The sequence below is a fragment of the Netta rufina genome (genome assembly GCF_964035555.1).
Source record: "Netta rufina genome assembly, chromosome: 8".
NCBI classification, from domain to species: Eukaryota; Metazoa; Chordata; class Aves; order Anseriformes; family Anatidae; genus Netta; species Netta rufina.
The window spans coordinates 26,356,953-26,378,524 of record NC_140131.1 but is presented as its reverse complement, the minus strand read 5'-3'; the positions used below and the strand labels follow the sequence as shown (position 1 = coordinate 26,378,524).

General features: G+C 36.1%; 1 protein-coding gene across 4 annotated transcripts in view; it reads right to left on the bottom strand.

Annotated features, from left to right (window-relative positions):
- The window catches only part of CAMSAP2 (calmodulin regulated spectrin associated protein family member 2), a gene marked incomplete at its 5' end in the record, with an annotated part of 79,240 nt that overhangs the window by 14,740 nt on the left and 42,928 nt on the right, over positions 1-21,572 (bottom strand). For 2 of the 4 annotated variants that reach the window (XM_084291083.1, XM_084291084.1), the window contains 5 exons: positions 1,059-1,146; positions 2,276-2,369; positions 9,904-10,043; positions 13,064-13,205; positions 17,420-17,452. In XM_084291083.1, the coding sequence (XP_084147209.1) occupies positions 1,059-1,146; positions 2,276-2,369; positions 9,904-10,043; positions 13,064-13,205; positions 17,420-17,452 (497 nt within the window). The remainder of the gene's footprint in view (positions 1-1,058; positions 1,147-2,275; positions 2,370-9,903; positions 10,044-13,063; positions 13,206-17,419; positions 17,453-21,572) is intronic. The other 2 variants (XM_084291085.1, XM_084291086.1) reach the window with 1 other exon arrangement.

The following is a 21,572-nucleotide window of genomic DNA, read 5'->3' as shown; positions in this document are numbered from 1 at the left end:
GATGGGGAACTGCAGCCTGTGTGTTTTACATTTCTAGCATCTGAAATAACTTCTTAGGTCCCTTCTTTGTCATACGATGCTGTGAAGTATCACCAAGTTGTATAAAATACACTGGTTAATGAAGGAAGATATAGCTCCTTCTCCTACTTATGGATTGCTCTCATAATCCTCCAACACCAAACCATACCCATCACTTGTAGAGAAACTAAACAAGGGTTGTGATGAGCTAGTACAATATGCTTTCCACCAACCATACAAAGCTCACAATGATTTTTATTGTATCTCTGTATGTGCCTTGGGAAACAAGGAATATTACAAACCACACTGGTGGCAACTTACAGACTTGATAGTTAAATTTGGAATGCTACTGGTGTGTTTAGGAATTGAATTCAGATGTTTATCTTATAATTTTCAATAAGTCCTCTTCATCTTAGAAGCCAAAATTATCTGCAGACAAAATGTACACGTTTGGATAAAATATGGATTTATTTCAATGAAAATGATACTTTGTTACTGACAATTTGTCAGAACAGGGATGAGTTCTGTAGGACAAACAAAGGAAAAAACGAAGTGCAAAGTTCTTAACTGGACTGCTTGCAGGAGCTTTGCAAGGTGTGAATGGGTTTGGGAACCTCTCTTTCAAAAGGTATATCCAAAACTACTTTTTCTCCTGGCATATATGCTCAATTTACATGTGAAACACTTCAGATGCACACAGTAAAAAGATTCAGGATCAAAGCATTTTATGATTGTATGAAATATAATTCCCTAATTCACAGTCAGTACAGATTCCTAAATACAAGCAAACAAATCCCACCACAAAACAAACGGCTGAACAGGATAAGCTGGGTTGGCAAGAAAGAAATTTGCTGAATATTCAATTTAAATCCTAATTTTATTCTTGTGTCTGTTCAGGCACAATCCATGAACCTTTGTCCTCAAATGATAAACATAATGCATTCACTATGTTCCGACCAGATCACTGAAAGTTTTCCTTTACCCCATCAAAAGAAAGACTGAAAGACCATGAAAGAGTACTACTGCTTCTCCAGCATTACCTGGCTACGAAGTCAGAACCACATGGGCCATCCACATAATTTCTTCTGTTAGCATTCATACTGTGAGCAGAAGCTGTCTCTTTCCCAGCTGCCAGGAAGAACAAAGCTCAAGTTATCATAGTTTAGTATTCAGTTAAAATTCACAGCAGAAAAGCTGTCTGAAATAACCTGTATTATTTCCAAAGATTTAAAACATTTTCAGAGATTCCATTATTTAGATAAAAGTGAAGTCACTTCCCTTCAGCTCTACTTTCTACAAAGTTCCCATATTGACACTGATTAAGACAATAGAGAATGAAAAAAAAAAAAAGACTAGGTAAGGCAAAAGGAAGAAATAATAAAAAAAATGGTAAGAGACAAAAGTAAAAGTAAAACCATCTTTTTTTTTTTTTTTAAATCAAAAATAAATATACTTATTCTGAAAGAAATTGTTTTCCAATAAAAGTTTTTCTTCCCCCAAGCCCTTAGACTTAACTTTCCAGCTAGGAAACAACATTTTGGTCACATCCTAAATTAGTTAGCAATATTTTAAGAATTTAAATCATATTTTTGTTTGTCATAAAGTATATAAGTGAAAAAAAAGGTGTTAAAGCTACACAATGAGATTCTCTTCCTAGTGTTTGGCCACACAATCGTACTACTACTATATGAATGTTTACATAACCATTACTCTATACTTACTAACAGATCTCAAGATCTGCTTGAGAGATGCATTTTTATATTTAGGAATTTACTGAAAGAAGCCTGTGCCTTTGCACCCAGGTGCAAAATGCAAGCCTGCAGTTAACTATTTGTCTGCTTTCCCTAGATTTTTGTCCCTTTCTCTTGGTACCTTCTCCTCAGCAGTACAAGTTTTCAGGCTAAATTACATTCTTGGCTCATTATGTTTGTAATCCCTGCATGGACATAAATGGATTCTAGGCTTGTTTTGGTCAGGAAAATTTGCAAGTGATTATACCACAATAATTTAAATAAGGCTTTGGTAATAAACAACAAAATCTAATTATGAAATTATTATGAAATTATGAACCAAAAATCTAATTATAAAAGATAAAATGAAGATTAACATAGGACAGAGTACATAGCTCCTTCTTTAAGGGAGTGGTACACTGCCAAATCCCGTTAACTGAAATATTCACTGTATTTGTGAGCACTATGGTAATTTGAACACATACATATTAAAACCATACATATTAAAACCAATCCTTTACAATTACCTTGGGGATGCACAACAACACGAGGTTGTACAAATGATGGCTTCACCACTTCAAACCACCAGAACAGTTCTGCCATGAACACCATGTAGTTGCTCTATGGAAATGATAATAAGAGAAATGTATGTTAAAACATAAACCTGAACTACAAATAGTGCAATCAACATTGGGATATGCCTCTATTTCACACAGTTTACATTCTCATCTCTGTTACTTCTGTAGAAAACGAGATCAGTCAGAGTGATCTGTAGTACAACTACCTGTAACTTGACCAGATCGTAACCGTTTGGGTCAAAATGTTTCATAATGGGCATACACTTGGGCCTGATGTCCTGCAGGCAGGGTAGAGAGGTACAGGATGGGTGGAAGAGGATGCCTGTCAAACAGATTAGCCATGGAATTTTGAGTCTGTGTGTCAGGCGTGTGATTTTTGCCACATTAAGGAACATCTACCCAGATTTCCAACTCTTTACAGAACAAAACCCAGCAGCAATGTTTGTTAAATGCAGGCTGGTTAGAACGAGGTTTTAGCTCCAAAGATCTGTGCACACTGAATGGACTGCTGATACATCTGCCTTCATATTTCCAGCGATCCCCTTGCACAGCTACGAAACACAGAAGTACTGGAGCTGTAAGGGTTAACAGAGGAAAAAATAAATGAAAATGAAGAAACAGCTGGTGATACGAACTGCAACAAAAAAAATCACAGAGGAAAAATAGGCAGAAGCAGTAATAGCAGTTTCTGGTGCAAGAGTATATTGTCTATAATACAGAGGAGCCTGAGGGCTCCAGCAGGCACACACTCGTGCCACCAGTGCTACAGAGGCTGAAAATCTGAACAATACCAATCTCTATGCTTTAAATTGGGAAACCACATTTAAACCACTTTGTTATTAAAAAAAAAAAAAAAGTCTTTCTGCAATAAAATGCAGTAATATCTAGCTAACAGTGCTTACGAGTGCCCTCAGTCACTTTTTTCACATCATTAACACTGATCTATGTAGTGTACATATATACTTCGGTATATGGTGTAGGGATCAGTCAGATGTTGCCAGTTGTTATACACAAGCTACAAATAGGCTAGGAAAACCCCCTATCTGCTTACTCAGCACAACAGAAGCTGAATGAGGGAAGATTCGCAGCAAAGTCGTTTCCATTCAAACAAAATGCTAAGCACAGCGTTTCAGTATGACACATTTCATTAGGAAAGAATATACATAGAGAAAAAAAAATCAAATTCACTTCTGAGACAAAGTTTGATCTTTAATATTACAATTTCTATGCCAGCTATTAATACTTCCACTCTTCCCTCCCCTACAAGTTTTACATATTTAACATTAAATATTTTTACTATAAAAATAATTATAAAATATTCTAATTGTAGCTTTGTTCCAATCTAAAATAGTATTGGATTTCAGTACTCCAAATTTCTTATTTTTATGTTGAGATGCCACATTTAATAGTGTGATTATTTCATGAAGGACTAAGATATTCCTTCTGAAAATATTTTCTGTGCAGTCATGAACTACGGAGTAAAGATCCTTTTTCCGAAAACAAAATTGGTATTTATTGAAGAAAATATAAAACTCTGGGCTGCACAGCTAATTTAGAATTCAGGCTACTTTAGATGTTTCATGTTGAAACATCATGATGGAAACTGCATTTACTCCCAAGTCATTTATAGTCAGAAAGAAATGTTAACAATTACCAAACAGGAAAACAGATGATCAGTAACTTAATTTTTTTGGGGGAAAAACTGTGTGTAGTAATCTTGCTACCAAGGGTTGGAAAGGATGTTATTTCCACAGATTTCACTTTGATTATGCCAACGAGTGTTCTAATAGTTTGTCACTTGATTATCACAGGCATGTATACACAGAAATACTCAGAAGCATAACAGGACTGTAACAGTTAAAAAAAAAAAAAAACAAAAAAAAACAAAAAAAAAACACCACCACTAAGCTCTGAACAGTTCAGACTGGCTGAAAAATACTGAACAGCAGATGGCAGACATGCGGCTTCATAGATGCCTTTAATTGCTAAACGTCCTGATTTTTTTTTTCAGATTCATATTTCTACCTTATTTGCAGATTGTTCATTAAAATTGCACGTAATAAGGTATACTCCTGGTTAAGTTTCACCTATTGTATCTTCTGGTAACGTACAACAAAAATTCTACCGTTTAATAGATTTTGGAAGATTTTGAAAAAAAACTCCCTTATTTTGAATATAAAATCTAAAGTCGTTACTTGCTTTTGTATGAAAGGAAGACATAAGCTAGCTTGTTTTATAAAAACATACATGGAAAAGATAAGTTCTTCCTTTTTAATATCCCTATTCCCAATATAAGAAATGGAAAATACAGAAAACAAAAATAGTACGTCCAATCTTGCCACACAAATAAATCACTTGTAACATTCACAGGTTTTAGATCTGCACACTTGGGGAACAACTACAAGTTCATGTATTCTAATGATACAAATCACTTATAGACAGACTAGAATCCACTGGATTTGAATGGAAAAGCAGCCACAGATGCATTTAGGAATGTTCTCAAAAATTTTCTCATAAAAATATACTGTAAAATTCATGTCATGATGCACATTAAGCTGTCTGCTCTGCAGGCCAGGAAAGCAAGCTACCTCAAATGCAAATCCATAGTTTGCATATTATGAAGTGTCAATGTAGATGCATCAAGACTGAGGAAAACTGGAGTGTTTCAAACACTGTACAGGTCCTGATTATTGGTCTGTGTAGGATCTGTGAGCTACAAGTTTGTCCTATTCCCGTCACAGGTTAACGAATGCCACAAGTTGAAGATGCCAGAATGACTTATTTTAGAACAAAACAAAGAAGCAGGACAACGTGCCAATTAACATCAGTGAAATAAAGCCCTGCTGCTACCCTTTAAATAATAAGTGAGGAACCAAAGGTCCCTCTTGTGAGGGAAATCTCTTAAAAAAAAAAACCACCAACCTGTTCACCAGCTGCATCTTCCTTTTCATTCCCGATCCGCAATCCTTTTAAAGATGCCAGATGGGAAGCCAGTCCTGGGGCAGCCTCCCACCACCCAGCCCAGCCGCCCCCAGCCCAGCAGCTGCCCTGCCAGCTCCTGCAGGAGCCACAGCCTCATCTGCACTGGTTTGCCAGGGAGGGAAGGCTCTGCTCGTGGACAAAGCCTGGCCCTTAATTTCTACAGTTAATCTCTGTGATGTATACGGGTATCTCAGAGGAGATGGGGCTCGTTTACAGCTCCTGCTTATATGGTTAGCAAAGTCACCTTCCACTTCACATGGGCGACTGCACGTACTCAGAACTGCTCACACGCAATAGGTACATTTATTGTAGGCTCTGGAACCAGGCTCTCTCCATCTGGCTTACCGGGTGACAGTGCAGGTGTTGATGCTGCTCTAACTTTGTAGCTAAGTGCAAAATAAGGCACCTATTCCCTGTGCTTGTTTGCAATGTGGTAACAGCTGAGACTCTGGCCCACATTTAGGTCAGAGGAACACGCTTCTCAGAGGAATGGCAGCAATGGCTCAGGATTGTTTCACTTCACATTCAGAAAGCTTTTGTTCTCCTGAAGTGCCCTCTTCTGCATGGGTTTGGGTGAGAGAACTCTGTGGTTACCAGAGAAAAGCAGCCAAAGAGAGGTGGCACATATGATGAGCAGCAGCACATGAAAGCCTCCCCAGAACTGAGAGGCTGCAGAGACTCGTGGCCCTGTCAAACCCACAAGAACCCAAACACTCAGAAGAGCAGGAGCTGGCTGTCCAAGGCCACCAGCACACACCATCAGCCTTAGGGTTGTGTAACCCTAACCAAGGAGGCAGGAGCTGCTATCTGCAAAGACTACATGAACACACACACAAAATAACAAGAGAAGGAGCCTCTCGAGAGATTTTTTGGACACCTCCCTAAAAGCCACCAGTGAGCCAGTAAGACCCCTGCTTCGGGAGGCCACTGGGCAGGCTCCCAGGTGCTGCTCCAATCCAGTAAGAATAACTGAGCTGGTGTGAACTGTGTGAGCAAATGAATGTGCTGTGTGAATAGCTATCTCCTACTAATAATGGATTTGTTCTCTTAATAATAGCAGTTTAATTAATAGAAGGTCTTCTAACATCACGATCTGTCTCTCACCCTGACTCAATCCTCTACCAAGGAAAAGCAAATGCACAACAACACGTGTAGCACAAGCTGAGGATCACTATTTACAGCAAACAAACAAAACCCAACCACGTCTTTGAAGGCTTAGATATAGGAACACTTACAACAGGCAATACTTGTGTCAACCGATTCAATGCCAAGTTCCTATGGGAGCTCTTAAACCCTGGTAAACATCAGAAGATTCAAGCTCTCTCTCTGTCCCCTCTTTGATAGTGAACCAGTTCTTGGGTCTGGGCCCTATGGACCTCCAAGAATAAACCAGCAGAGAACTCTCTCACACATCAAGAAGATAAACAAATACAGCCAAAGATGGGTTCTTCCTCTTTTAGAAGTACTTCCAACGGATATCTCACATTACAAGGAGAACAAGTGAGATGTCATTTTTCTTTCTATTCAGAAACCTCACAGTACCCTTACAACATCCATCATATACACACAAGACCTTTCCTTAATGCCCTGATACTACACACTATCACACTGCAGTGCTAATCAGTTTCAGGGCCAAAGCAACAAAGAAGCCCTTACTGTCCTGCAGGGCAGTTCGTGCTCCCTGTAAAGGCACTCCTCTCATTCAAGTTCTAGTTCTACAAACTCGTTCTCTGGATTGGCAGAACACGTGCATCAACACAGAGGTCGCTTAAGATTTCAGAGCTACGTCATCTCCTACATACAAGTAAAGAAAAAAAAATAAGAAGTGCTTGTGGGATAAAATTGCTTACAGAAGGGAAGAGGGATGATCAGGGCAAAAAAAGCAATGCACAAAACCAGAGATCCAAGATTCTGAATTCTTTCCTTTTGTTAAATGGGCAGGAAGGATTCAGAAATTACTGTGATTATTTTTGTCATCTCTCTCTACTTGTATTTCCCTGTCTCAAAGGAAAACAAACAAGAACCAGCATGGCCCCTTAGCAGTGCCTCAAGCATCCATGGAATGTATGAGTAGCCCTGCCCTTGTAGACATTTATGATGAATTTCACAAATGTATTTTTCCTGGTGGAGAAGAAATGGGCAAGCGAGGAGCAACAAAACTTACTTTCTGGCTTCATTTGATTATGACACATTAAAGTTGTCTAGAAACCCCAACAAAGCCTATTTTTCCTCCATGTTAAAAAAGAATAAAAACAATTTAATCTGCTGCAAAAGCTGAGAGCCTATACCAAATGTTCTGTATGCTTGTTAACTGAAGTTTGATATTAATCCAACTTGGCTTCTGTACTTTCTGATAGGGAAGATACAAGTGGGCACAATCAGGTCAAGACCTGCACCAGATTTCCTTACCATACACTATCCACAACCTACCTTGATTCAGCACAAAGCCACAGTGCAGTGTACCCAGTGAAGAATGTAAGGTGAGCTCTTCGTGCTTGACCACTTTAAAGAGAGAGAGGCTCTGCTCCCTTCTTTTGGGACAAGCATGAAGTCAGGATATCTAGCATAATTTCTAGGACCAGCAGCATCATTGCAAAAACTCAGCTTTATTTTATGTTTTCTTGAAACTTTTTCCAGTAACTTAGCAGTTTGGTTCTCTTGTTATTTCTGTCATCAATATGAGAGTGTAACAGACTTTTAAACTAAAACATAGTGCCACCTACTGTGCAGTATGAGTCACCCTGAAAATACAGAGAATTTTTCTCTGATTAAGACACCTGAAAGCATGCTGCTAGAAAACCTAAACCTTTAAATTAAATATTTTTTGCAGACCAGTATAATTCAATGCATAATATTTAAAATATCTGTTTGCAATACAAGTTTTTCCAAGTGACAATGACATTCACTGGGGAATATACACATTTATTAAAACCTACTCTAATCAGATGCACTGGAAAGCTTAAAAAGAGCTCCTTTAACTGTGAATTTATTTTGAAAGCAAACTACTTCTTAACACAGGAAAAACAGAGTTTATAGCACTAGCCAAAGTTTCCATGCCAAGGTTTAAAAGAAAAACTTGGCAGCCCCACTCTGTAGCATTTACATCTAAATAAGCATCCACACCACAGCAACTTGTAAAAACATGATCACAAAAGGGCCTTCTAGTTCTAGAAATACTCCAAATCTTTGGAAGAACTCTAAAGCCACTCTAAAATGCTGTTCAGAAGCAGCAAAGTTACTGAGTTTGTAGCATTCTATCAATGTTAAGTCTGATGCATTGAGATATCGACATTAACTGATGCTTCGTAGTGGCTTGTGAAATAATTCAAAGCAGTACTATAAAGCAACGGCATTATTAGTTTTTATGGATGAAAGTGAAGACAAATGAATTCCATTTATTCCAGACATCGGCAAGCAAAAAGAAATAATCAAAATCCAGTAGAGGACACCTACTCAAGATCTTCCAAAATATTTGTAGGACCATACATTGGAAATACAGACAAGAGAGACTGCAATACAACACACTTTTTCAAGTATGTAGATTACTGTACATGAAATTTGAAGACACCAAAAGCTCAATGAAAACAGTCAGTAGACAGCTTTGCATACACGAAATAGAACAGCAACGGCTAAGTAGTCTAGACTTCACAGGGCCTGGACCTACTGCCCTTACTCATCCTGGCAGCTCATTACTTATTTGCAAAGGATTAGGTTCAACCCTACAGGAGACAACAAAGCTGTATTCAGGCTTTGGCCTCTGTGACTCAGCTTGTGAGGTTGCTACAAAGATCATAAAAAGCAGTGAAATGACCCAGATATTAAGAAACCAATTACGTACCATCTGCAATGGATATGCTGACTCCCTAAAAATAAGATTTCATTCCCTAAAGGCAGGCCAATAAGGATCTTAAGCAAATGAACAGTGTTTTACATAGAAAAGTCTTAGAGAAACACAATAATGAAGAATTAAATTTACAATTAGACAAGGTATAATTCAATTATTCTGACTTCCCACACAGCTTAAAAATTATAGGATAACCAAACAAAATACTTTTTTTTGTTGTTTTGTTTTTTAACTTTCTAAAAAGAGAATAATCTTAGAGTGACTAAAAATGCTTAATTGCTTGTTCAAACATCTGTGTGTGGGACTTGCATCCCTGCTTGTATTCCAGGCATAAAACCAACAGATTATTCAACGAAATTAACTCAGGAGAGCAAAAACTGAAAAACACAATAAAAACCCCAACCAAAACTGCATATAAATATAGCATGTTTACAAAAGTAAAAAGTCTAAGATTAAAAAACATAAAATTACAGAGTACATAGAAATGAATAGTGATGGTAAACAATAATTCCATAAACAACTATTAAAAAATTTGTGTTTTTGTGAAAGTCTTAGAAGTTACAACTAATGCAGAAGGTGTTTTAGCATCCTGCTGAAATCTGTTGCATGCTGTACCACAAAAAGATGCAACATGCTTTTTCAGTCAGTCATATAGCAATAGATTAAAAGGCTCTATATACCACTAGAAAACAAAACAAAACAAAAACAAACAGTCCTGTGGACACTGCTTACATTTTTTAATTTTTGTTACCTTTATTGAAGAAGCTGCATAGAGCATATCCTCAAGACTGAAATGGCAACACTGATTAAGATATTCCTGACAAAATTCTTGAATCAACTGCAGATTATACAAGCTGTCAGCCAAAGACATCGTCTCTTTCAAACAAATATCTAAAAAAAAAAAAAAGAAGCCAAGATTAGATATAGTGACAGATCTGCAAAAAGTAATTTTCTTTCGATGGATTCTAGACCATCTTCTGGATAAATGCAAACTTGATTTTTATTTTGTATGTCAAGAGACTTATTTTTCTATTTCAGAACTGTAAGAAATAACAATGTTATATTTAATCTTAAGACAGTTTTGTAGCTTTAGATATTTTCTAACCTTTTTTAAATTTAGATTTTCTCTATACAAGTGCATGCTTTCTCACAAAGTTCTCTTTGCATAGGGAGCATACTTTAATGTTATTAACTCTGAATCTTCACACAAATGTAGCATCAGTTTAGTCTTATATATTTCTGTTTGTGGATTTGGATGCTTGAAATGAGTTTTCAGATAACATGATACATGAATTACCACTCCATGTTTCAAAGTGCTATTTAAAGACAAAGCAGTAGATAGACTACTGTGGTTATACAGTCTGCTCTGAATATTATTTATACCCAGCTAACCTCCTGCTCTCTTTTTATTACAGCTTCTTAAGAGACTAAATAGAAAAAAAGACAGCCCTTGTAAAAAAGAGGAATGAAGAAAATAAAAGAAAGGAGATGTACTTGGAGAGCATGCATTGGTTTTTATTTCTAAAGCAACAGTGTATGACAGAGCTCCACTTAACAGTTTTAAAGCGTGTAGGATACAAGGTTGCTTTGGAAGGGAACTTTGATGCTAACAGGATAAGGATTCCCATCCTGAGGGATTCAGAAACTTTCCATCACCCCAACCAATCCTGAGTATAATACTGATAGAAAAAATATTTGACTAAAGTGACCAAAATAGGATTAAGTTTAGTAATGCAAATTCAAACTCATGCATTTTAACCTAATAACATTCTAATGTGATTCAGTAGCTGAAAGCCATACAGAGTAGCAAGGCATTGTGTTTTGGCCAATGCAGAGATAGCTGATGAGCTTTCAGCATCAAGTAGCTATGAAAGAAGCAAACAGGATGCAAACACGTATCAGAAAATATATTTCTAGTAGTGACAGGGAAGCATTGTAAAAGGCAGTACTAAGGTGTCAGTCAGGATTCCTGTGTACAATTATGACCATCCATATTCAAGAAAGATGAACTGAAACTAGACTGGTTACAGAAAATAACTATTAAGGATAATAACAAGAATGGAAATCCACATCACAAGGGGAAATGGAAAAGGCTTGATTCAGTAGCCTGGGCAAAAAGACAAAATGAAACAAAACATATCAGAGGGGTAGATGTCAGATTAGGACAAGATATTCAAGGCAAAGGACACTGCTGGAAGAACAACAGATGCACACAGACAGGCTACAAGCACGTTTAGGTAGGAAAGAAGAATACGATTTAAAACTATGTAAAAAGTGGAGCTCTACAACAGTCTGAATAAGAGTACAGATTTTAAAAAGCTAGGCAGTTTTATCATAGAGCATGAAAACGTCTTGCAAAGGATTATATAATTTTGAACAATAGCCAATTTCTTGTCTGACTGACACACGAAGCCCTTTATAGTCTTAGATTCCTAGAAGGAAACCTAGATTTGGAAGTTAAATAAAGACATTATGAGAAGAAAACACCTATTTTAGAGCTCTGTAGTCTGGTTCCTTTTTTGCTTTCTTTCTTTGTTGTTAAAGCATTTTAAAGTATTTTTGCATATGCATTTGCTACCTGCTTTTCTCAGTTTCAATGCAGAACAGAATCTCAGCGAAATGTAACATGCATCAAAAACAGTATTTAAATACAGGGAAGATGTGCAAAGTCTTTTACGGTGCTTCTATTTGCTTAGAGTATCTTTGAATTTACTTCCGAGACAATGACATGCATGTTTGTATGTCTTTAGGGAAGGACACTCAACAGACATTAAAGCTGAGTTCAAAGATGACAAGTGCCTTGTTGTGTTTCACTGTGCTCGAAGTCAGAGGCTGGAGGAATCTGCTGATAAATAAATATGTCATCCTGCAGTAGTATACAAGGTCCTTCAGACAGTCCGTATTTTCAGTCATGCAGTAAGAAGGAATGAGGTGTTACCCAATTTCAACACAACCCAAGTATTAACTTTTCTGTAACCATATACAATTTTATGTATTTGGCTGCAACATTTATGTAAATTGAAAGTTGTATTTTTCAAAATTCACAGGCCAAAGAAGAATGGAGAATGCATGCATCTCATTCTCTTTCATCTTCAACGCCTACTGTGCTGGAAGCTCCCTATAAAGCAGATGCGTATATGAATTCCATATTCCAGTACCTTTTCAAGCTTTATACCCTTGCTCATAATTCCTGGATTTCTCAGGATGCTTATGTACAAGTGTTCCCACGACATCAAAGGTATCATGGACAGAACATAGGCAGAAAATGACGGGTGTTAGCTGCCAAGACATTTTACAGCTACACGAGGCTCTCAGTTGCCAAGAGGAAGATAGGAGTTTAACCAGGCTGCAGAGCAAAAGAAGATGAAGCTGCTCATCCTCAGACAACTGCTGTTCCAGAACAGCACAACACCATTAAGTTCTACACTATATTCCTGTTTATCAATATTATAGGTAGCTATCAAAGAAGCCCTGAACAGGGAACAACTATTTGCCACACAATGCAGCTATGCAGAGCTTGTCTACCTGAAAGCCCTTCCATGTTTTATAACTGTAACTGCTCAGATTCACATGAAAGCACTTTTGCAGCTTCAAGAACCAGAGTTTTCCAGATGGTTGCAAGTTTCATAGCATGACAGCAAATGTGTTGCCACAGTCAGATCTGCAATAATATAGTGTAGTACAATTATATTAGTGTGATAACATAAAAGTAAATGCAAGATGGAAGGATACCTTGGTTCTTTCTATTTAATAACACATAGGTACCAAGTAAATACTGAACTTGTCACTGCCACACTTAAATTATGCCTCTTCTGTGTAGTATTTTATTACTTTCCTTGGCATATATATCAAATACAGACATTTCAGCTTATGCAGACACATGTTTACAAGCTGAGACGCGTTAGACATACCCTCCAGTTTAACGATATCTGGGCAGTAGAAGTGGATCAGGGCTGCTAAAGCACAACCATCTGTACCATCTTTCAGCAGATTTTCCACCAATGGAATGCAGGGCAGCTGCTTGAGCAACGTTTGCTCCTTCCTGTAGCGAGCCTACAATGTAGAATGAAGAGATTAAGAGAGACAAAGGCTCTGAAACATACGAAGAAACAGGTTTGTATTGTAGGTTTTATGCTCAGTTAGTGAAAAAGGAGTATTCAATAAATAACTTAAAATTCTCAGTGTCAAATTTCCTAGAACTATTCACTTTATACCTCATTTTGAATGACAGAAATAACATCCAAGAGGAAAGGTGCCTACATGCTAACATTGAGGCTTTCTTTTAAAACTACTGAACTTTGATGATCCCTGTATAGCACACTAAATTAAGTATCATACAACTTCTTTAACATCCAAGACATCACTATACAATCAGAAATTCTCTCTATGTAAACACAAGACAGACCATTAGCTGCTGTAACTTCAGTTTACTGCCAACTCAAATGACCATTAAATTAAAACACCTAAGAATCTTTCCCAAAATTTCAATCATTGATCTGACTTAATGGCAAATTGAGTAACAAGGAAATCTGCATCTGTTCAACTACATTTTTATTACTAGCAAGTGTGACTCTAAGCAGTGGTAAACACAGAGAAAAATTAATGGTCAAGTGTGATGGCCAGGCAGTGGTCCAGGTATAAAAAGGAAACAATTTTAAAAAATAACTCAGTATATAAAGAGATCAGTAGCTCAGAATACTAAGAGAGCATTTACCTGAAGTGAATAAATTTTTCTGGTTTTCTTTTTTGGGCAGGAGGGGACAAAGGGCTTAGGGCTAACTTGAAAAAAAGTTATTTATCATTCTTAGTTTTGTTTCATGACTTCAAAACAAATGGAGGCAGAAGATTTTAATGTGTTAATATTTAGTTAGACTTTTTTACAATGGTCCTGAAGGATTACTCTTCCATTCATACCACAGAACTACTTATGATGCCAAGAATGTTTCAGAGTAAATTTTACACTACTTTCATTCAAATACATTAAACTGGCAGTCGCCCTGTGGGGATTCTGAGAAGTCTTAGTGGATGTAATTCTGCCTTGCAAAGCTGAAGCTGGAAGTTCCTATCTCCTACCCTCGACCTTTCAGTCGTGCTGGAGCAGTTACTGATGGGGCTGTGCGGGAAGAGTTGATCCACGTAAAACATCTCTTCTCTTTTGCTTCTGTAGCAACTGAGTAGGGCAGGGCTGGAGGTTTTATGGGTGGAGTGGGAACTGTTTTAACTAGCTGTACTGGGGAAAAAAAAAAAAAAGGCAACCCAGGGAACCACAGACTAACCAACCCTGAAGGCTATACTTACTGTCACTGCATCTCTGTGGAGGATCACATGGGATTATTTGTAGTGTATGTCAATGTCCTCTAACTGACCCAAGAAGCACAAATCTAGCCTGACAATAGCAGACATCAGTTCTAGGAAAACAAAGGGCTTGTGTTTGGCTCTGAGAACTATCACTTTAACCAAGTAATATTTAAAATAAACCGGATTTAGTCTTTATTTCATACTTGAAATGGACTGGTATTTTTGTCATGTATTTTTCATGCTATGGTAAAGATTCACTAACACCAAACAAAACCATGGTAGTGTTTCATGCATTATTAATACTGTTTTTCTCATGTTAAGGATATTTCCTACTATTTTGAATGAAACAGGCCAAATTTGCTTGCACTGAAAAGTTCTTCTTTTTCGTTGTTTGGAAATACACTGACCTGCTGCCAGGAAAACCCTCTAAGTTTCAAATACCATGTTAATATGTCCCTGTACTCCCCACCCCCCAATGACTGGAATTAAGTGCTTTACAGCTTTATGACTTAGTTATGAAAGAATGACCAAAAATATGGGATACAGATAGACTCTAACATTATTGTCCACCTAGTCCTGTATATTCTATATATTCTTCTAGTACATTTTTAATGGAATATTTGAAAATATTTTTAAATTGATAATACAATCACCTGGTACAGTAAATTCTGTCAAAGTCTGTCATTTTAATGATGCCTCAAAGAGCCTGATGAACAGTGCCTACAAATTCTGGAAACTGTGTCAAATCATTAAATTGGACCTAGAAAGAGGACTTAATTCATTGCAGACAGTAGGCCAAGCACATTACTTCAGGAAAAAGAAACTAATAGAACCTGATATACTAGGTTCATTAAGGTATAATAGGCATCATGTTTCAATTTGGTTGAAAAGATAAAAGAAATTATACCGAAAAATAAAAGACACTGTTAATTGCACTGCATTTTTAATAAACTTCCATTTCAATGAAGTCTTCTAATCAGTTGCAATGTTTGCTAATAAATATGGATGCAATAATGCAAGACACAAACCTCTGCATTTATTATAATCCTATAGTCCTCTTTTAAATACAAGCGCTCACACGGGCATCTTATTCCTGAGATTCTACAGAAACCAGCCTGAATTAGCATCTTTGAGCTAATTCCACTGAACAAATCTAAGTATAGTTTAGACACTGCCATATAAACAAAGTCAGCTAAAAATGAACTGAAAGCACATCAGCTACCCTGTCAGAAGTGCTCATGTGTATTCTGAGGTTATTAATAATGAACACTCTGATCCATTTACCATATAGTAGGTAACATATTATAAATTTACTCCTCTTTTCAGCTTTTCAGCTGCCTATGTGCTCTGGTTTATCTCACCGTAGACCACTTGCACTATGCAAAGTGAGGAGATGAGAAGAATGGTGGAAGTGTTAGAACATCTGAGCTGCTGCCTTCCTACTGCACTGTCAGTAGGCACCAGGGTTTCTGCTGTATCCCTTCTAAACTAACAAGTTCAAAGTAAATTAAATACCTCTACCTCAGGTTGTTTACGGACAACTGGCAGGCAAATTTAGGTTATAGTTTTCAGCATAATATTTTATATTTGAATACAAATTCTGTGCAATGAATGAATGATTAGTAAACTAACACTGTAGGCAAGAACAGAACAAAAACATTCTGAGATTGCACTGAAGTAGCCCCTTTGTTGTATGCATGGAACAAAAACCAAAAATGTGCTTAATTTTCTGTAGTGTAAGTGAAGGCCACGGGCAGCTGTTGATTTATTTTTATTTTTTGCATTATACCCTCCACTTAATTGTGCTATCTTAATTCCAAAACAAAATTCAAGTTCTATACTGTGAAGAGCAGAGTCTTTGTGTGTGTAAATGTCACAACTGTAATACACAGCATTACAGAGAAATTGCATGAATAGCATCGCCTGTTATAAGCCTAGAATACTGATTAGTCTACTGAAAAGAGTACTATTTTGTTTTATTTTTATATTTTTAAATCCAGATACCAGGTAATTTCTGTTGCTGTCTACATGCAACTGTCTTGTTACTTATTAAATTCTCCTTGCAATGTATGAACAATCTTTTACTAGTTAGGACAACAAAGACTTGAGGTACTGCTAGGTCAGTTATTTGGTAATCCTTAGATCAAAGATGGATCGGGATCAGTTCATTGGAATTCAGACTAGAAATATGCCATTCTGCATATACCTACACAGCTGACTATTTTGTTCCCAGCCAAAGCACGGGTGTCTGTCCATGATAAGATATTATACATATTGAAAAACCTGTTGTAGAATAAGTAATAGCCCCTTACATTTGATGAACAGTAATGAAAATCCCAAGGGAAAAACAGAGAGAAAACAAATATTAACTTTATATTAAAACTTTAATATTATTAAAGTAACCTGAACAGTTACTTTCTAAATTAAATTATTGTCTAACTAGCAGTGGATTGGTTTGGGTTACTTTCTATGGGGAGAGACCTACCTGAAGTCAGCTGAAAAGTTATGGAATTCTAGACAAATGCTGTGATGATTGAATGTTGTTAGAATAAAAGAAAATTTGAGATTCTATATAGTATTAATGATCAGAAATATTTTCTGCAAGGATCTTTTTAAAATGGTCAATACCAAATAGCTTATCTTTACTGGAACTTTATGGGAAAGTGTTTTGCAAAAAAAAAAAAAAAGAAAAGACAGGAATTAGTAAGAGGTAGTACCATCTTATACAAAACCATAGAGAACTTTACCGCTTAAAAAGTATTTCCTTATCCAACAACATATCTTACATCTATTTTGCACAGATTACCTTGCAGAACAGGGTTTTGTATTACGCACACCTTTGCAGAGCAATCTCTTACAAAATTATCTTGTAGAGATAAATGAAATGAGTAACTAGACCAGCATGACATGGACAATGCCATTCCCAAAATAAGCTAGTTGATCAAAGTGAAGCAGTTGGGCAAACTTACAGGAACCAGTTTCCAAAACCATTTGGTAGGAGACTTCAGAGGAAGCAGTAGGAAAAAAAGCATAAAAGCAGAAAGCAAAGGAAAAAAAAAAAGGAACAATTTATCAGATTTCATAAATTACTTTTACAAAGCAATTTTCTTTAACATTCTCAGTTTTGTAAAACATTGAGTTGTAATTTAATGGTAAACATTAGTGCACTCTAACCTTTGTGTATTGAGCTCATTAGCAGAAATAATACTGGAGAAGTAAGTATCTGCAATCTTTGTAGATCAACGTTATAATTTTCCCACATGAACAGATAAGATTGTTATATCAATGCAGTTTTATTAAGCGCTTTCACACATCTAATTATACTCTGAATATGCAATCTGACTAAAGAATTCATTTGAGACTTGAAGCCATGATATCACAAGTATCAAAATGAACTCCAACAGCATAGATGGGGAAGCAGGGAAGCTAAAGCAATGAAAAAAAGGTATAAACACACCGGAGTACATTACAACCACTTGCAGTGAAGTTTGCATTAGTTACTTCAAAGCCAAACAGTTGTTTATAATGTTTAAGAGTATTTTTAAACAGTCATATAAGTTTTCATAACAACAAGAGGTGCAGGCAGTTACAGTTTTGCAATGGCAAATCACATTAGCATCAGCTGCATGATGTGCAATGATCTGAAATGTAGATGGAATTTGGGCTACTAGCACAGAAGTGGTCACAACTGGTATATGCAATTTTAAACTGATACGCCATCAAAAAGTACAAATTATCAAGAAAGTTTTACAGGTATTAAACTTGACCTAAAAGCTTAAGATGAAGCATACCGAAGTTGTTGGTGGATTTTTCTGTTAACTATGCAGACTAGCCTAGAGTAGTATTTCTACTGCTCAGGAAAAAAAGAGAACATGTACCAACATTAAAAGTACACCCAGAAACCCACTCTATGTTATTGTAGTGTAGGAACCAAAAATATTTTTATTTATAGAGAAATATTCCCTGGAAATAGTGAAAAAGTAGTTTTAAAACTCCGACTGCTAACAACTGCATAAAATATCAAGGATCTGTAGAATACTGCACTTCATAAAAAAAACTTCAACTGTAGTGATAAAAAAAGCTTTATATAAAAAGTTATTGCATAGGAAATGTGCACAGTCCTAACATGACTATGCTCAGCATTCTTCCCCTCTATTCCAATCAGCTGTCACAGTGGAGAATCCCAGGGCCACTTAGAAGAAATGAACCAAGAGATGCATCTTAATGTATGGGTCTAGATATTCCAATCACACAAGTAACCACTTCCTATAGGGTTCATTTTGTCTTCAACAAACTGAAATCCAGACAATTGATGGAAAAGTACTTAAATTTTAAAGAGTAAATCTATTTTAACTGCAATTGGGAAGTAAAACAAAGACAGGTTTTATGTAAATGAACTAAGATAAGATCTGTTCTGCCTATCGTTTTACTTAACGTTGATATGAATGATATTACTTGATTTAGAAAGGCAAAGCATAGTTCAGACTTCCCACTATTGGTCCAGTCTGCACTCAAAAGGTTTACCAACATCTACTCAATGATAGGCTGGAAAAAAAAAAATTTAATTTTTAATTTTTAAATATTTATTTCACACAGCTGTTTCAATTCCAGAGCTTAGTTCTCCATAATGGTACAAACTGAACTAAAACCTAGCAATCCGATACACGTTTATCTATTTAGCTGGAATTATGGTTAAGATGATGAATATGCTTCAAGAGGCTCAAACACTGAATATTATCAATTTTTAATTTGGAGACACTACAAGATGTATAAACATGTACTTTGTAAAGGTATTTAAGGGGATAAAGAAAAGCTGAAATCTCTTGGGCAACGCAGTGGGAGTTCAATGGCTGTTGAACTCGCCCTTTATATCAATTTATTATACTGGAAATTATTAAAAATTAGTCAGTTACTACAAAAAATCTGAAAAGATTGACCTGACTGACCTCTCCCAATACACACACACGTATATATATATTTAAATAAGGCAAAAATAAAAACAGTCCCTTGTGTGAAGACCTACTGTCTTATAGTAATATTGCTGTTGTTTATTGTTAAAAGAAGTTTTAAACATGATTCATGCTTAAAACATGATTTAAAAATGGCAGTCATGCCCTTCATCAAGTACTTGTTTCTGGTCTCTTCCTTGCACCATAGTTAGTATTCATGCAGCTGTGCATTAACCAGATCAGGAGGCTGACCTTGCTGCAAACTCTTCTTGACCAGTTAGCTTTTACTAGCAGTGTGGATTTATGACACATTAAATCGTGGAACTATAGTGTTAGAGTTTTACCTTCACACAAAAAGTTGCATTGTTTAAACTAATTAAAAAAACGTTTGAAGAATTCAGGTCTTGGATTGAATACACTTAAATTTGTTTTTCACATGGGATTTGCGCTGATTTGGCTCAAAACTTGTAATTAAGACCAAGTCAGTCTCTAACACAAAAGCAGGGACAAATAGAAGTTTTTTTTTTGAGAAAGCTTTGATTACACTGAAAATTAGTTTAACCAGTGCAACTGTACATTCACTACATATTATTTAACGGAAGCCTGAAAACCAAAGCTACTACAAAACTTGAAATCCTAATTCTGAAAGAAGATGCAGAGACTCTACCAGAAAAAGATGAGATTACCACAACCACCGGCAGATCAAGATCCGCAGAGGACTACCTGGAGCTAAAAATCATACATACTCCTTCCTCTCTTATCTTCTACAGGAAGCTAGCAGCAGAAGAAAGTGAAGGAAAACAAAAGCAATCTCATAATCTGTTAACAGTGTTTTTGTCTACCAAGAAATAGATAACAGGTATATCTTACCAGTTATGTTATTTATGTATATGACACTTTTTTTTTTTATATATAAATATACACTATATACTAGATACACTATTGATTGTGAAAGGCTTACAGCAGATTTGCAACAAGATAAGGCATTACGGTCAATCTATTTTTACAACTGATAAATTTAGAAATTTATCACAGTAGAGATTAGAAAAGAAATCAGAAGGCTACTTATTAACTTTGTTTTAGCTTTCAGATACCTAAGTTTGTTGCTTCTCGGCCAGAAATTAAAACTAAAGAAAAATTTTCTCTAACCACTAGAACAACCTATTCTTCCCACGGTTATTTGGCCTTCCCTCTAAATCTGCAGATGAGACATTCTTCATTTAAATTTATCTTGGGTTCAAAAGCTCACCACATTTTAGAAACTAATGCAATGGCAGCCGCCCCTTTACTTTAGCAGAAATAGGTGGAAATTTGATAAATACTGTGAGATACAAAAAATGGCTGAGATTTCCTAATAAATTAGCCATCAGTTGAATAGATCAGTGTTTCTCAAAGAAAACCTGGAATAAAATAACCGAAGTTGAAAACACACTACCATCTACCTGCATGAATGAAAAAATGAAAAAGTTCAGCGATTCAGTATCCTTAAGTACTTTAAAATAGAGCTTACCGAATATTCCAGATGCTAGACTTACTTTCTAAAGGCAGAGTCCACTTGTCATTGCATTCACTGAAACCTCATGGTACAAATGATATGTTGACTCATTTTCCCAAGAACTTATTCCCTTTTTTTTTTTTTTTTTTTTTTTTTTTAAATTGTAGTCTACAAAAAACTGTTACTGGCAGATAAGACATCCAGGGGTCAACCTGAGGTTTTGCCCACACTAAGTCTTTTAGATAACATAAAATAATACAGATAATACAATCCCCTAATACAAACCCCTAGAAGCAAATGCTTCACATGACAATGTAATCTATGCTGCTGAATCTCACACTGAGTCAAACAACCTAACATGCACCTGGGATAACACTATCTAAAAATCCGTGTCCAGAAGGCCTTAATTACAAATTTTTCTATGATACGGCAACTGTAGCAGGATTTTGCTGTTTTGGAAATACATTCATACATTGGCCAACAGAATAGGGCTGTGATTGTTTTAGATATTCACAGTTCAGAAGAAAAACTCCACAAATATATGCACCATCTTTAGGTATTTTTTTCTTCTATTGGGTTTACTTATGGGATAGAGTTATAGCCTATAAATATCTTTCAACAGTTGAAAGAACAATGACATTATAAACTAAAAATTTAATCTTAATATTCTTAACAAAA